Source organism: Rhinopithecus bieti, unplaced genomic scaffold (genome assembly GCF_001698545.2).
Source record: "Rhinopithecus bieti isolate Rb0 unplaced genomic scaffold, ASM169854v2 scaffold_3041, whole genome shotgun sequence".
Lineage (NCBI taxonomy): Eukaryota > Metazoa > Chordata > Mammalia > Primates > Cercopithecidae > Rhinopithecus > Rhinopithecus bieti.
This window is the reverse complement of record NW_016804262.1, coordinates 1,337,033-1,352,730: the sequence shown is the minus strand read 5'-3', so window position 1 is coordinate 1,352,730 and position 15,698 is coordinate 1,337,033. Positions and strand designations below refer to the sequence as shown.

The window sequence follows — 15,698 nt, the reverse complement described above, 5'->3', positions numbered from 1 at the left end:
AAAAAAAAAAAAAAAAAAGAATAACAAGCCATTTCAGCCTAATCTACCTCAAATGTGTTCATGTAAATGGAGGTCCATCTATTGACCTGTATTCTTTTCAGCTCAGGATTGGTCCACATGGTTTATGAAACCAGGAAGCCTGATTTGAAATGCAGATGTCGAGAGAGTGAAGTACACCCTCCCCTTTTTTCTTTGCTGTATCTGTCAGGGTGAAAAATGGCTTGCACCAGGGTCAGTCACCCATACTCACTTAATTACTTTTCTTGGACCCACAGAACTGTCACAAGCTGTGGTGGATGCGGGAGCTGTTCCTCTTTTAGTATTCTGTATCCAGGAACCAGAAATTGCTTTGAAAAGGATTGCTGCTTCAGCCCTCAGTGATATTGCAAAGCATTCTCCAGAGTTAGCACAGACAGTAGTGGATGCAGGAGCTGTTGCTTACTTAGCCCAGATGCTCCTGAACCCTGATGCTAAATTGAAGGTATTTCAAAATAAGGTTGAAAACACATCAGCCTTTTATAATGTAAGAAAATGGAAATGTGTACACGTGAATATTTTGCATCTAAAAATAATTAGTAAATTATCATTGAAAACAGATATGACTATATTATGTATTTGGTCTCTTAATATGTGAAAATAATACCGTAAAGATTAGATAACAAAAATGTGATTGGGGAAACTATGTACAAGATCAGAAGTAACAACAGTGTTAACATTAATAATTAAAATACAGAATCACATAATGATTAAATCTTTGGTTTGGAAAAGACCTAAAGATTTTTTAACCCTCCACCATAATATTGTTTCTTATGGAAATTGCCATATTTATCTTAGCCTTTTTTATAGCTTTCTAAAATCTGATTTTTAGTTAACAGTCACCAATTATACTTTTATATTCTAATAGTTACATCCTATAATGTTTTAAAATTGTTAATGTTAACTAAGCAATGGAACATTCTTTGAAATGGTATCAGCATCATGTCAAAGATATTGTTCTGCTTGATGATTTTTGTACTAAATGATCACATTTCTCATAAATTAGCAATTTCAGTATTGCATAATTAAGAAATGGTATTCATCCAGAGGTCATGTTATTTAATCATCTGTAATAGAGTTTCAAAATATTGAGAACTAATTTGGAAATTAGGAATTTTTAAAACTTGGATATAAAACTAGAATGTGAATGTCTCAAGATTAAGAAATCTTAGGTTGTTTAGGCATGTACATTTTTTTCCTTTTATAAAAGAATTTGAATATATATAAAACTGTTTAAATCTGAACTCTGTAGTGGATGCTATATAGTGTTCTGTTCTGTTTTGTTTTGTTTTTTTGCTTCACAGCATCAGATCCTTTCAGCTCTCAGTCAGGTTTCGAAACATTCCGTGGATCTGGCAGAAATGGTTGTTGAAGCAGAGATTTTTCCAGTTGTACTTACCTGTCTGAAGGACAAGGATGAATACGTGAAGAAAAATGCTTCTACTTTAATTAGAGAGATTGCAAAACATACACCCGAGGTGAAAAGAAACTTCAAGACACAATAATATGTAATAGTTTTAGTTTTTAAATAAAACATCAATTTGTTTATAGGGCCTAGGGGTTGTGGCACATGATCTAGATGGGTCGGGATTTCTTGTCTTCTGCACTGCTGATGTTTTGGACTGGGTAGTTCCTTGTTGTGGGGGGCTGGTCCTGCACATTGTAGGATGGATGTTTAGCAGGATCCCTGGCCTCTGCCCAGTAGATGCCAAAAGTACCCTTCCCCCACAAGTGGTGACAATAAAAAATGTCTCCATACTTTGCCATATGTTCCTCAGGGAGCAAAATTGCCACCAGTTGAGAACACTGGGTTATATTAGCTGAGTTTGAGCTTGAAATCTGTTTTTAGTCATTTTAAACTTTCCATTTCTAGATTGTGAGGACTATGAACTTTGCCATCCTTACCATTTTATGTCAGCTGGGAGTAGTGAGAACACTATTATAGCTCCAGGTTGGGAGAAATTACAAAGGTCCCCTGGCCTACTGTTACCACTCCAGTAGCTGCTCTTACATGGTGATTTCCTGCTCTGAGTTCTAGATGGGAAAGAAAGAGAGAAAGCAAGCCTGTATTGGTTGTGAAGTATCTTTTTTCTGTGTATATTTTGACCAACCAATTTTTATTTCATTAAACTTTAAGTCCTCATTCTTTATTTCATCTAACATCTTTATTTGATTGAGATTTTTCAAAATTAAAGTGCACTCAGCTAGTAATCATTACTAGCAAGGGGGAAATAATTAGGTTAGAATATTTCAAGTCTGACATTGTCTTTCAGCATTCAGTGATTAATCTGCTTCATACTCACCCATTGTGATTGGGGGTTTCAGTAGTTAGTTATGAAGTAGCCCTAGGCTTAAAGTCTAGGTGAGGAATTTTGACATCCATTATAATTGGGATAAAAGTTGTGCCATTGATGCATGAAAAATTGAACCACAGAATAAAGCTCCTCACAGTGAGTGTATATGTGCATTTGAACTGGCAGGATTAGTGTATATTTCTTTAATAAATATAATAATTTCACTAAAGGATAATTCAATTTCACCAGTTGTTTTTAGGTTCTAAATAGAGTGTGGCAATATTAAACTGTATTTAAAGACCATTGTAGGGTCCTGGTGATCTAACTCTTGTTCCCATCTCTTAGCTTTCACAGCTGGTAGTTAACACAGGAGGGGTTGCTGCCGTGATTGACTGCATTGGGTCCTGCAAAGGGAACACGCGGCTGCCTGGCATCATGATGCTTGGTTACGTAGCAGCTCATTCTGAGAACCTAGCAATGGCGGTCATCATTTCTAAGGTTTGTTCTTGCTTCATTTTTCTCTAGTTGCAGTAAGAAATTCTAAAAGAGAACCACAGATTAATGTTCTCCCACAGAATACAAGATATAACTGACTGGAGCAAAAAAGTTACCTGAAAAAAATTTTGATTGTTTCAATGCTTATTAGCAAGTTTTATTAGCAAGGTTATGGGAAGTTTAAAGTTTTACTCAGTGTTTCTGAGTAAACAGAATATCAACTTTTTTGAGCATTAATATTTAAATATTATCTATATTTAAATATTATTTGTGTCTTGAAGGATTAATTGTACATATCTACAAACATGTAAATCTTACCTTGGTTAGAAACACCTATTTGTAAATGCCATGCCCAATAGTCATTTTCAGTATTCTGGGAGGTCTATATACCCCTCCATTTCCTGCCACCTGAGTGAGAGATGACAATGGCTTGGACATCCCTTTTTATCCACTTTCTCTTCTTCAGCTTTTATGAACTATTTCTCTTCTTAGATTTAGGCAATTCAGAGCACGTGTCAGATAGCAGTGTTTTTGTTTCCTTGCTCTAGGGATTTTGCTTTATCTCAATTCACAACTTTGTAAGAACCCCTCATCTAGTGCAGCCCTGGCACATAGTAGGTGCTTATGAGATGTGTGCTAATGAATAAATATTGATCTCTGGACAAATGCTTCAAAGCCTGTGTGCTTACAGTGTGTGTGGTGACTCTCTGGGGCGTGGGTTTCTTATCAGCATAGAAAACCTGCTGCTGTATGTTAAACAGAAATGTGGATTTTTTTTTATCCCTTACTAATCCTCAGAATAAAAAGGAGCCTCAGATCTTTATTTTCTACCTATTTCATGATAATTCTTTGTTTTACTCCCTTTTATCCTGCTCTTTTCCTTTTGTTCTTCTATTACCACAGACTGTGATAGTGACTAGAGCAATGGTGGTGCTTTCTGAAGGGTCACGGTAAGGATGTTACCAGGATTTTGATCCTTGGTTTTTTTGTGGAGAGTCATGAAGCTTATGCATGGGAAGAATGATGAAAGAAGAAGCAATTGCCATTGCTTCCCATTTGTCTTCCTGAAACTAACCAGGAAGCTCTTCCCTTCTTTGGTTCAAGGTTACTGCTGGCCTTTCCCACCTGGTTTGTTTTTCAGATAGAGATCAAGGTGTTGGCTTGCTGGAACTCCAGCAGTTTCAGGCAAGCCACATAGCATGGTAGCACTCTCTCCTTTTCCTGTGTGATACTATAAAGACTAGCAATAATACCTTACATTTAAATAGTAATTTTAAAGCAAATTTTCATTCCTTATCTTATTTGTTATTCATTACAACTGAGGCCAAAAAGTCAGAGCTTTGGGGATGGAGTAGAGGCACTGTCTCATTTTCCTCCTGCTTCTTCAGTCTTGTTACATCCTGGACATGTGGACTTTCTGGAAAGTTGCTTCATTCTGGAGACAGGTCTGACCTTTAATATTGGCAGACATACATTTTTAGTTGTAGGAAAGAAGCCAATGAAGAAATATAGCTGATCTCTTCAGGAAATTGGTCTTAATAACCAAATTAAAAAGCGAAGAATAAAAGTATATATGATGATTCCGGCCTTTGCTATGGTAGCACAACCATGTGATCTTTTTTTGTGGTACTAAATAAATTTAAGGTGATTACCATAATCTCAAATTAGTCAGCAAATCACACCTATACAGAATTTGGAATTAGAATTTGATTTTTAAAAATTGTTCCTTGGGTATACAAAATGTAATGTATTTGAGGCTCTTTAGTTAATTCTGTTTTTATTATTTAGATACAATTGAAGCCTAAGATGCAAAATGTAAGCATGTGCTGTGTAACAAAAGTAATCATTGTTGTTTTGACATTCAATCATGTTAAAGTGGAAAGAACTATAATTTAAAAGTTGACCATAATTGATGGAAAATTATTTATGTACTGTTTCAGGAAAGGTGTTAGTGAATATATTCCGTTGACAAGGTACTTAGATAGGATTCTTACTGATTTATTTTATTCTCAGGCTTATTATATCAGGTTTATTATATTTGGTGAAAAGAATTTCTTTGAAGATTCTAAATTAAATTTTTAACAAAGGAAAATAAAAGATTTTAAAATTCTAAACATTTTTAGTTTGCCACAGTAAAATCTGGCTTTGCGTATTTCCTTGTCTGTGATATCTGTTGTTTGGTTAAATACCTCTCTATTTGGGGGATAAAAGCTAGTAGAGAAATTCTTGGTTTAGTTGAATTGTTACAGATAATTAAGGTAATTTAGTTCTAGTCATTTTATTGACTTAAGAAATGACAGCCCCTGTGATGTGCTCATTTATTGAACCGTTTAAGAAAAAAAGGATCAAGGCCGAAATGATTTCTTCTCATGTTTGAGAGACACGGAAGACTCTTTAATCCTGCTCTAGATTCATAACACTTGCTCTTTTGATCCACGCTGCAGGGTGTACCCCAGTTGTCAGTCTGCTTGTCAGAAGAACCAGAAGATCATATTAAGGCTGCAGCTGCTTGGGCCTTAGGACAGATTGGAAGACACACTCCTGAACACGCACGGGCTGTTGCAGTCACAAATATTTTGCCAGTTCTGCTTTCTTTGTACATGTCAACAGAAAGTTCTGAGGATCTCCAAGTAAAAGTAAGTGCTTAATTCTGTTTTATGAAGATTTTGGCTCATTTAAAAGTATGTCATTTAAAATCTCTTTGTTTTCATCATGGACAATATTGTTTTATGAGTCAAGAAATACAAATTTATCAGAATCGACTTCACTCTTCTTTGAAAATGAGTTACCCTGTCTCTAAAAATCAGTGATATATTTTAGAGAAAGTTCTCTATGGGTGCAAAGTTGTTTGTAAAATGAATGGTTATTGCATTCTACATTCCTTTTGACTTATGAAGTAGAAATTGAAGAATAATAGAATTTTTTAGTTTGAATTTGCAAGAGAGACCTCTAGTTCATTTTACTTTTAAAAGTGGAATCCAAAAGAATTTAAGGTACCTTTCAAATGTATCATATAACTAGTCAGCAGGTATCTTTGAACCCGTAATTTGCCTCTTTAATTCCAAGGCCACCTGACCTTTTAATTATATGTCTTGTATTTGTTTCTTTAAAAAATTGTCTGTAAGACTCACTAAATATTTTTAAATCATGCATTTTAAAAGGCAGATTTTCTGAAATATTACTAACTACTAAAATGATTCACAAAACATGAATATGAAGAAGGATGGATTGTTTAATGATTTTAGAATTTAANATTATACGTCTTGTATTTGTTTCTTTAAAAAATTGTCTGTAAGACTCACTAAATATTTTTAAATCATGCATTTTAAAAGGCAGATTTTCTGAAATATTACTAACTACTAAAATGATTCACAAAACATGAATATGAAGAAGGATGGATTGTTTAATGATTTTAGAACTTAAAAAAAAGAAATAAAATGTTTTCCAGCATAGTTCCTATTAGGAAAACATGTACGTTTTTGAAAGCAGCTTGTAAAATTGACTTGGATTGAGGGAAGTTCACAGAAAAGACAATAATTTAACAGTAAATTAAATTACATTTACATTTTAATTAAAACAGTAAACTAACAAATAGGAAAACAATTTGGTGAAACTTTAGATGGCCTAATGAGATGGGAAGTTTACTTGAACTATACACTTAAGGGACTCTGAAAGTTATGTATAGTAAATTATCTATTTGACTTGTAAATTTTATAAAAGCAAATTTATGTATATTTGGTCATGTTTGCATATTATTTCTCTACTAATTCCTTGAGGGAAATTGGTTTCTAAGATTTAACATTTTTTTCTCAGTTTTTATAAGGCTTTCTAGACCAACAATAATTTAATAGATTTAGAACTTCCCTCCTATGTCTCTCACATGCGTATTCTTTGGCAATGCTTGGTAAAGAGAAAGATTGACAATATAAAGTCTTTTCTAGTTTAGCAGGTCTCTTTAACTTTCTGGTGAGAAACCAAAACTCTATTCCCAGCTTTGAGTTGTCCAAGCACAGCTGATATACATGTATATGTGTATATAATGTTAGCCTACGTATATAGTCCTCTTTTGGCTTCGTATTTCTTTAACCCATTGTCATTGGTGTTTTTCTCCTCTTCCTCTCCTTCTCCTCTTCTGTTCTCTCCTGCCACTCTCCTGTGTTTCCTCTTAAGTTTTGGAAATAAAGTAAAGGGATATATGAGCTAGAGCATTAATCATTAATAGTGGACTCAATAGTAATTTCAGCTTGAGAAGCCCTTGCAAATAGTCCCTTAGGTGAGAGTATGTACTTTTTATATACTACTACCTTATATAACTTGCTTTTTAATAAATTATTATGATACTATGTTGTGTGCATATCACTGGAGAAAATAAATTTGAAAACTTCACTTTTGAAGTAAGATAAATATCATTTTGTTTAACAAGTGGTATTTTTAGGTTAACTAATAGAAATTAACTTCCTTCTGCCTATATTTAGTACCGTATTACTTTCAGGAAATACACTTAGTAGTAAGTTAAAAAGTTACCAATCATTATTCCATCAATAATCTTTTAAAGGCTTCAGGCCCATCCAAATATTTTATTATTGTAGAGATTTGATCATTCTTTTTTCTTTCCCCACGGTCTCTTGAATTCTATCAGCTGTTATTTTAAAGGGTGTAGAATAAACATCCATTCAAGCCTGTTCGATTTGACACCATCTCAGTAGGGAAAAGTGTATCCAAGAATGTCAAGAACTGTCTAATGGTATTTCTCATTTGTTACTCTATGGCAGCTTTCAAATTATAAGCCCATGTTGAAGTTCATTTTGTCCCAAAGGCATGTCAGCTTCTGTAAGCATTCTGTAATTGGTTTCCATGCAGGAGAACCAATGAGCAGTCTTTTGGAATTTCTCTTATGTTTTCTTTGGAGAAATAACTATTCAGACTCTTTGCTCATTTTAAATTGGGTTACTTATCTTTTTATTATTGAATTGTAAGAGTTCTTTGTATATTCTGGGTACAAGTTCTTATAAAATGTATGATTTCTCACATTCTATAGATTTTCTTACTATTTGCTCCCATGTTATTCCAAATCTCTTAATAAAAACGGAGAAGAATTTTTTTTCTAATAAGCTTACCTACATGTTTTAAAAATTTTGATTCAAATATATCTTTTTTTTTTTGAGACGGAGTCTGGCTGTGTCACCCAGGCTGGAGTGCAGTGGCGCGATTTCGGCTCACTGCAAGCTCTGCCTCCCGGGTTTACGCGATTCTCCTGGCTCAGCCTCCGGAGTAGCTGGGACTACAGGCGCCCGCCACCTCGCCCGGCTAGTTTTTTGTATTTTTTTAGTAGAGACGGGGTTTCACCATGTTAGCCAGGATGGTCTCGATCTCCTGACCTCGTGATCCGCCCATCTCGGCCTCCCAAAGTGCTGGGATTACAGGCTTGAGCCACCGCGCCCGGCCTCAAATATGTCTTTATTTGTTTGGATTTAGAGGCATCATATTGAAATTTGGCATTGAATCAGCTCTTTCTAGTTATAAAACTATGTTTAAGATAATTATTTAATTATTGTGTTCCTATGGTAATAGTTGTTCCTCCTTCATTTTTTAGCAGCTTTATTGAGCTATAGTTCACATGCCATACCTTTATCCATTTAAAGTGTACCATTTAATGGTTTTGGGTATATTTACAGAATTGTGAAACCATCACCACTATCTAATTTTAGAATATTTTTATTCCCCACAAAAGAAATGCTACACATTAGCTGTGATTCTGTATCCCCTCTGCCTAGCCCCAGGCAACCATTAATTTACTGTCTCTATGAATTTTCCTCTTTTGGACATGTCATTTAATGGAGTCATACAACATATATAACCTTTTTAGAGATAGGGTTTCTTTCTGTTGCAGACTGGAGTGCAGTGGCATAATCATAACTCATTGCAGCCTTGAACTCCTGGGCCCAAGTGATCCTCCTGCCTTAGGCCCCCAACTAGCTAAGACTACAAGTGTGTACTGCCACATCTGGCTAATTAATTTTTTCTTTTTTGGAGAGACAGGGTCTCACTGTGTTGCCCAGGCTGGTCTTAAACTCCTGGCCTCAAGCAGTCCCTCCCTTGGCCTCCCAAAGCACTGGGATAAGAGGTGTGAGCCACCACACCTAGCCATGTGCCTGGCTTCTTTACTACTTAGTTGAAGTTTCACAGTTCATCCATGTTGTGGCATATATCAGTATTTTGTTCCTTTCCATTGCCAATACAAGATTCTATTGTATTAATATGTCACATTTTGTTTATCCATTTACCAGCTGATGGATGTTGGATTATTTCTACTCTTGACTATTATGAATAACACTGTTATGAACATTATTGTAACAAGTTTTCATGTGGATGTGTGTTTTCATTTCTCTTGGGTATTTACCCAGGGATGAAATTGCTGGGTCAATGGATAACTCTGTTTAACATCTGGAGAAACTGCCCAACTGTTTTCCAATGTACTACCAGCAAGGTAGTACATCTTTGCCAGCTCTTGTTATTATCTTTATTTTTGATTGTAGCCATCCTAGTGGGTTTGAATCGGTATCTCATTGTGGTTTTGATTTGCATTTGTCGAATGGCTAATGATGTTGAAAATCTTTTCATATACTTATTGGCTGTTCATACATCTTCTTTAGAGAGATGTCTATTCAGACCCTTTGCTCATTTTAAACTGGGTTATTTATCTTTGTATTATTGAGTTATAAGAGTTCTTTGTGTATTCTGGATGCAAGATCTTATCAGATGTATGATTTACAAGTATTTTCTCACATACTATGGGTTGTCGTATTTTCTTGATGATATTGTCTGCAGCACAAAAGTTTTAAATTTTAATTAAATTCAATTGATCAATTTTTGTTGTCGTTGCATGTGCTTTTTGTGTTGTATCTAAGAAGGCTTTGTCTAACCAAAGGTCATAAAGATTTACTCCTGTGTTCCTCTTCATTTTAATAGCTGTTACTCTTTGGACCACAATGCTTTCAGAATAAAATAACTTTCTGAAAAGATTTTTTAAAATTTTAAGCAGTTTTTCAAGATAATTGTATTAGCCTGTTCTCACATTGCTGTAAATAACTACCTGAGACTGTATAATTGATGAAGAAAAGAAGTTTAATTGACTCACAGTTCTGTATATTGTAGAGGAAGCATGGCTGGGAGGCTTCATGAAACTTATAATCATGGAAGAAGGCAAAGGGGAAATAAGAATGTCTTCACATCACGGAGCACGAGAGAGGGAGTGAAGGTGAAGGTGCTACACACTTTTAAACAAGCAGATCTCATGAGAACTCTGATATGGTTTGGCTCTGTGTCCCCACCCAAATCTCATTTTGAATTGTGCTCCCATAATTCCCATGTGTTGTGGGAGGGACCTGGTGGGAGATAATTTGAATCATGGGGATGGTTTCCCCCATACTGTTCTTGTGGTAGGGATTAAATCTCACGATATCTGATGGTTTTATCAGGGGTTTCCACCGTTCCATCTTTCTCATTTTCTCTTGCCGCTGCCATGTAAGAAGTGCCTTTTGTCTCCTGCCATGATTCTGAGGCCTCCCCAGCCATGTGGAACTGTAACTCCAGTTAAACCTCTTTTTCTTCCCCATGTCGTGTATGTCTTTATCAGCTGCATGAAAAAAGACTAATACAAACTCTACCATGAGACAGCACTAGGGGGAGGGTGCTAAAGCATCAGAAGCCACCCATGATCCAATCACCACCCACCAGGCCCCACCACTGATAGCAGGCCACACCATTGATAAGGTTTACTCTCTAACACTGGGAGCAAGCCACACCAATAATCCATTAAGGAAAGCAACAATGAGTAATTTTTGGTATTCTTCCACTTTTCAGTGAAAAGCAGTTGAAATTGTGTTGGTTTCCCATAGTATTGCCAATTTTATTTTGTTAATTGCTATTTTTATGCATAGTGTTAAGAGGTAAAAAATAGTGTTGTTATTTACTGTGGTTTTTCCAATAGCCCGAATCAGGGAGGATACAGTCAGTTTTAGAAATGACAGAAAATGAATGAATTTAGAACTGTAGATGCTATGCTAGTTAATAAGGAAACCGGGCTCAAACCCTCAGAATGCCCTCAATAGATAGCTCAGGATTCCTTCTCTGACATCATCATATATTGTGTCTAAGGATAAACATTAACTACTAAATGCAGTGACAATTAGCAAAATTTATAATCTGTTATTCATTAGTCCAAGGCAAGATATTACTTGATTTACTGAGTTAGGTAAATAGGAGAGGTTTTTGTTGTTGTTGTTGTTTTTGTTTTTGAGACAGAGTCTCCCTCTGTCACCCAGGCTGGAGTGTGGTGGTGCAATCTCGGCTCACTGAAACCTCTGCCTCCTGGGTTCACACCATTCTTCTGCCTCAGCCTCCTGAGTAGCTGGGACTACAGGTGCCTGCCACCATGCCCGGCTAATTTTTTGTGTTTTTAGTAGAGACGGGGTTTCACCATGTCAGCCAGGATGGTCTCCATCTCCTGACCTCGTGATCCACCCGCCTCGGCCTCCCAAAGTGCTGGGAATAGACGTGAGCCACCGCGCCTGGCTGGGAGAGTTTTTTTGGCCCCATAAAATTTCTGTACAATTCATAGTATGGAGTTGTAAGAGCTATTTTATTTTGCTCACAGCCATAAACAACCAATCATAATGCATATCTTCTAGAAGGTAACGAATCTTAAAACCAACATGTGACATGATCTTGTATGTAGAAAATCCTAAGGAATTCACACACACAGACACACACACACACATGCGTGCGCACACACACACACACAAATCATAGAACTAATAAGAGTTCAAAAAGTCATGGGATACAAGATCAATATACAAAAATCAATTGTATTTTCTTTTTTGAGACAGGGTCTCACTCTGTTGCCCAGGCTGGAGTGCACTGGTGCAATCTCAGCTTACTGCAACCTCCACTTCCCAGGTTCAAGTGATTCTTGTGCCTCAGCCTCCTGAGTAGCTTGGACTATAGGCACCCACCACCACACCGGGCTAAATTTTGTATTTTTAGTAGAGACAGGGTTTCACCATGTTGGCCAGGCTGGTCTCGAACTCCTGACCTCAGGTGATCCACCTCCCTTGGCCTCCCAAATTGCTGGGATTCCAGGCCTGAGCCACTGTGCCTGGCTGAGTTTAAGTCTTTTTAACAACTTTATTGAGATATAATTTACATACCATAAATTCACTCATTTTAGGTACACAATTAAATGATTTTTAGTAAATTTACAGAATTGTGCAACCATCTTCACAATCAAATTTCAGAATATTTTCATCATCCCAGAAGGAAGCCTCATGCCCATTTGTAGTCACTCCCTCTTCTTCCTCTCAATTATACCTGCCAGCTCCAGACAACTATAATCTACTTTCTGTCTTTCTAAATTTGACTTTTCTGGACAATCCATATAAATGAAATTATACAGTATGTGAACTTTTGTGCCTGGTATCTTTCCCTAAGGGTAACACTTGTGAGGTTCGTTCATGTTGTTGCATGTGTCAGTACTTCATTCCTTTTCATTGTCAAATAAGACATGTAAACAAAGTCTTAAATAACTAGGATTTCTATTATGCTGGATAATACAGCTGATTATGAATTATGATATACATTTCTATCTAGAAGAATGTAATCATAAGCTGATTATATTTCTTCCACATGAAAGATAGTAAAGCTCAGTGAATTTCTAGTGTCATTGGACTCTTTTCTACAGTTCTTGATTAATAACAACACATCAACTTAGAACTACTAGAATAAGGGTGTCTTTAAATTTGTACAGTGTATGTGATTTCTGCTACACAGTTCAAGGACATTTTCACTGATAACAGTGAAGTTAAATTTGTTAGCTTGCTAAGATTACCATGATTTAAGATAGTTCCCAAGTATATTGGGAATTGAGAGTTTAATTCCAACTTACATTATACTACTTGTGGGAAAAAGCTGAGCTGCATATTTTACATTCCTTGTTTTATTTAATCTAATTTGTAAAACAGTGTTTGAGGATAAATGTGTCAAGCAATAAGAGACTGCTTAGCCTGGGTCTCCAGGAAACCTTAAATTCAAGAGATTCTTTACTAATAACAAACCTGTGATAAAGTTTTGCTGAATCGATTCATCAATTATAAAGTTCATGATGTGAAAATCACAATGCTCCTTGACATTTCAAGAGCATTGCAAAATAATAGCAAAACAATATGGTGATCTCAGAAGACCAGGTTGGGTAAGGCCTCAGAGAAAGAACAGGTGAAGAGAAAAGCCATAAGGGAGCACTGAAGCACAAAACCTCAGTCAAGCAGATGTGGAATTCTAGTGGAAAATAGCTGGAGACAAACCCAATTGTGAAGCTTTCCAACTGAAGGGGACAGCCTTTAAGACAAAGAAAATGAACCACAACTAGCCATGGCCTGAGGGCTGGCTGCCATGATGTGCTGCAGCCCCATCAGGGCCCTTCTCCACTTGTGGCAAGGATCAGCACCACATGATGTCACCTTGAAATATGGAGTGCAGGAGGGGGTAGAAATGGTACATATGGTACGTATTCTTCTGCTTGTGGGTGATACACTCCCTACTGTTGAGAAGATCTTTTCTCTGCAGTTGAGTAGATCCTATCTGTTTTGCTTCTGTGAAGGGGGAAATGTCTACCCAGGAGCTATAGCAGCACCTCTGCAAATGCTCATTGAATAATGCACCCTGTAGCCATTTTGACTGCCTATGTATAAGCCATGAAATCATGGAGAATATAGAAAGCCTGATAATTACATTCTTCAAAAAACTAAATTATTTTCTTGTATTTGTTGATAAGTAGAAATGGGATGTATTAGTTATCTCAGTTTCCTGTATATAAATTTTTACTCTAATACAGTATATATTAATTTATAGTCTGTAACTTTGTGCTTTATAATTTTAATTTTCTTCTAGGTATTTTAAGAGCTCAGTAATACACTTTACATTTTAAGGCTGAACACAAAGACAACTTGTAGGATATTCTATGATAAAACCAATCAAAGCAGGAGTTTTTTTTTTTTTTGACAATAATTTTAAAAAATGAAACAACTGCAGCTTAGACCAGGAAATTGATTTTATTTTCAAATTCTTGTAATGTGAGATTTGAATTCTTGCCGAGGTTTCATTGATTACTTACTTATATATACATCTACTTTGTATTTCAAGAGTAAAAAAGCCATAAAGAGTATCCTGCAAAAATGTACTTACTTACCAGCCCTTGAACCATTTCTATATGATGCTCCTCCCAATATTCTGAAGCATGTGGTTGGACAGTTCAGTAAGGTAAGAAATGGCAGCCTCTAAGGGGAGGAAGAAAATCAAAATGATTTGTTAACTTATTTTTATTTTTTTCTGTTGGGTCAGTAGCTTTTTCTGTAAGACAGGGTCATGGTTTTACTGCTTAACTCTCACCAATCTGTATGGACAGGGAAGTTACCTTAACAAAATTCACATGTAAATAAAACACTTTCTTTATCCTCACATTTTCCTCAAAGCCTCTACTGTCTTTTAACTGTTCCCAGAAAATAAAATCTCATAATATAGATAATTTATATTGATAAGTGACTTTTAGTAATCTTTCTAGTGTCTTTCATCTCACTCACCTGGGAATACTGCAAAGATCATAAAGAGAAAAGGAAAAAGGTTTCTGAGCCACTGAAACATCTTTCACAAGGTTCATGTGCTTTACTGGAGATGTCCTCAGACAGTCATTTGGAGCATATAGACTTATTTTATGAACAATTTTAACAAATATAGCTGTCATATTTCTTAGATTAGATTGTTGCAGATTAAATGATAGTAAATGGTAGTAAGGTAGAAAGGTCAAGCTGCTAGAAGTGGGCACAGCCAGCAGAGCTGATTACCAATAGCAAAGGATAAAAGAGAATGACTATTACCACAGACACTGATAGTCAGGATGGTGACCCTAAGCTGTCAAGAGCTGGCTAAATTATGCTCAGTGAATTTGGCTTAGGAAAATGGGGTCTGTGCAAGTAGTAGCCCATGGTGGTTATGAGCTCAGGTTCTGAACTGGAGTACCTGGAGTTCCCACTTACCAGCTCTATAATTCTTTAACAAAATATTGACCTCTCTAAACCTTAGTTTGGTTACCCATAAAATGTAAATAATTAGAGTACTTATTTCATTGGGTCATTGTAAAGAGTAAATGAGATATTATTGTTATGTTAAGCATTTAGCTCAATCCCAGGCACATATTAAACACTCAAAAGAACAAAAACAACCAAAGAGTTGTATTTAAGAAATAAAACATGCAAGTGGGTCAGGCTAATTTAAAAGATTTTTTAAAAAAATGAATGGGGGGTGGCAAATTCATTTGAATAGTCAGTTATAATGTTATATAAATGAGAAATTACTATTCATATACTATGTTTCTACAAATAATGAACAAAAACTATGTATTGTTATAACTTTTAAAGTAGTCCCTACAAATAAGTTTGTCTAGTTTTAGGTCTCCATCTGAAAGATAGAATCTGCTAACAGCCTTCAGTTCTGTCAACTCTGTTCATGACCTCCAACAGTGTAACTGGCCCTCAAGTGCCAGAGCCACAGGAAAGCAGAAGTTTCACATTGCTGAAGCCACTCACCCAGGCAGGATACAGTTCTGTGTATCAAACACCTATGTCCTTTCTTCCTCCTTCCAAGAAAATAACCTCCCCCTCTTAGTTATATGGGATGTGGGAGATATAATGGCATGCCCTCTTGACAAACCAACTAAATAACCAAATAATGCAGAGAAAAGACTAAATTACCGCAAGGGAAATTGGTCAATTTCTTTCTTTCTGTCTTTTTTTTTTTTTTTTTTTTTTTTTTTTTTTTTTTTTT

The 15,698-nt window shown here is 35.9% G+C and overlaps 1 protein-coding gene across 3 annotated transcripts in view; it reads left to right on the top strand.

The window, feature by feature from the left end:
• Nucleotides 1-15,698, top strand: part of SPAG6 (sperm associated antigen 6) — a 65,752-nt gene that overhangs the window by 41,878 nt on the left and 8,176 nt on the right. For all 3 annotated transcript variants that reach the window (XM_017867455.1, XM_017867453.1, XM_017867454.1), the window contains exons 5-9: nucleotides 276-481; nucleotides 1,341-1,514; nucleotides 2,676-2,828; nucleotides 5,270-5,461; nucleotides 14,022-14,138. In XM_017867455.1, the coding sequence (XP_017722944.1) occupies nucleotides 276-481; nucleotides 1,341-1,514; nucleotides 2,676-2,828; nucleotides 5,270-5,461; nucleotides 14,022-14,138 (842 nt within the window). The remainder of the gene's footprint in view (nucleotides 1-275; nucleotides 482-1,340; nucleotides 1,515-2,675; nucleotides 2,829-5,269; nucleotides 5,462-14,021; nucleotides 14,139-15,698) is intronic.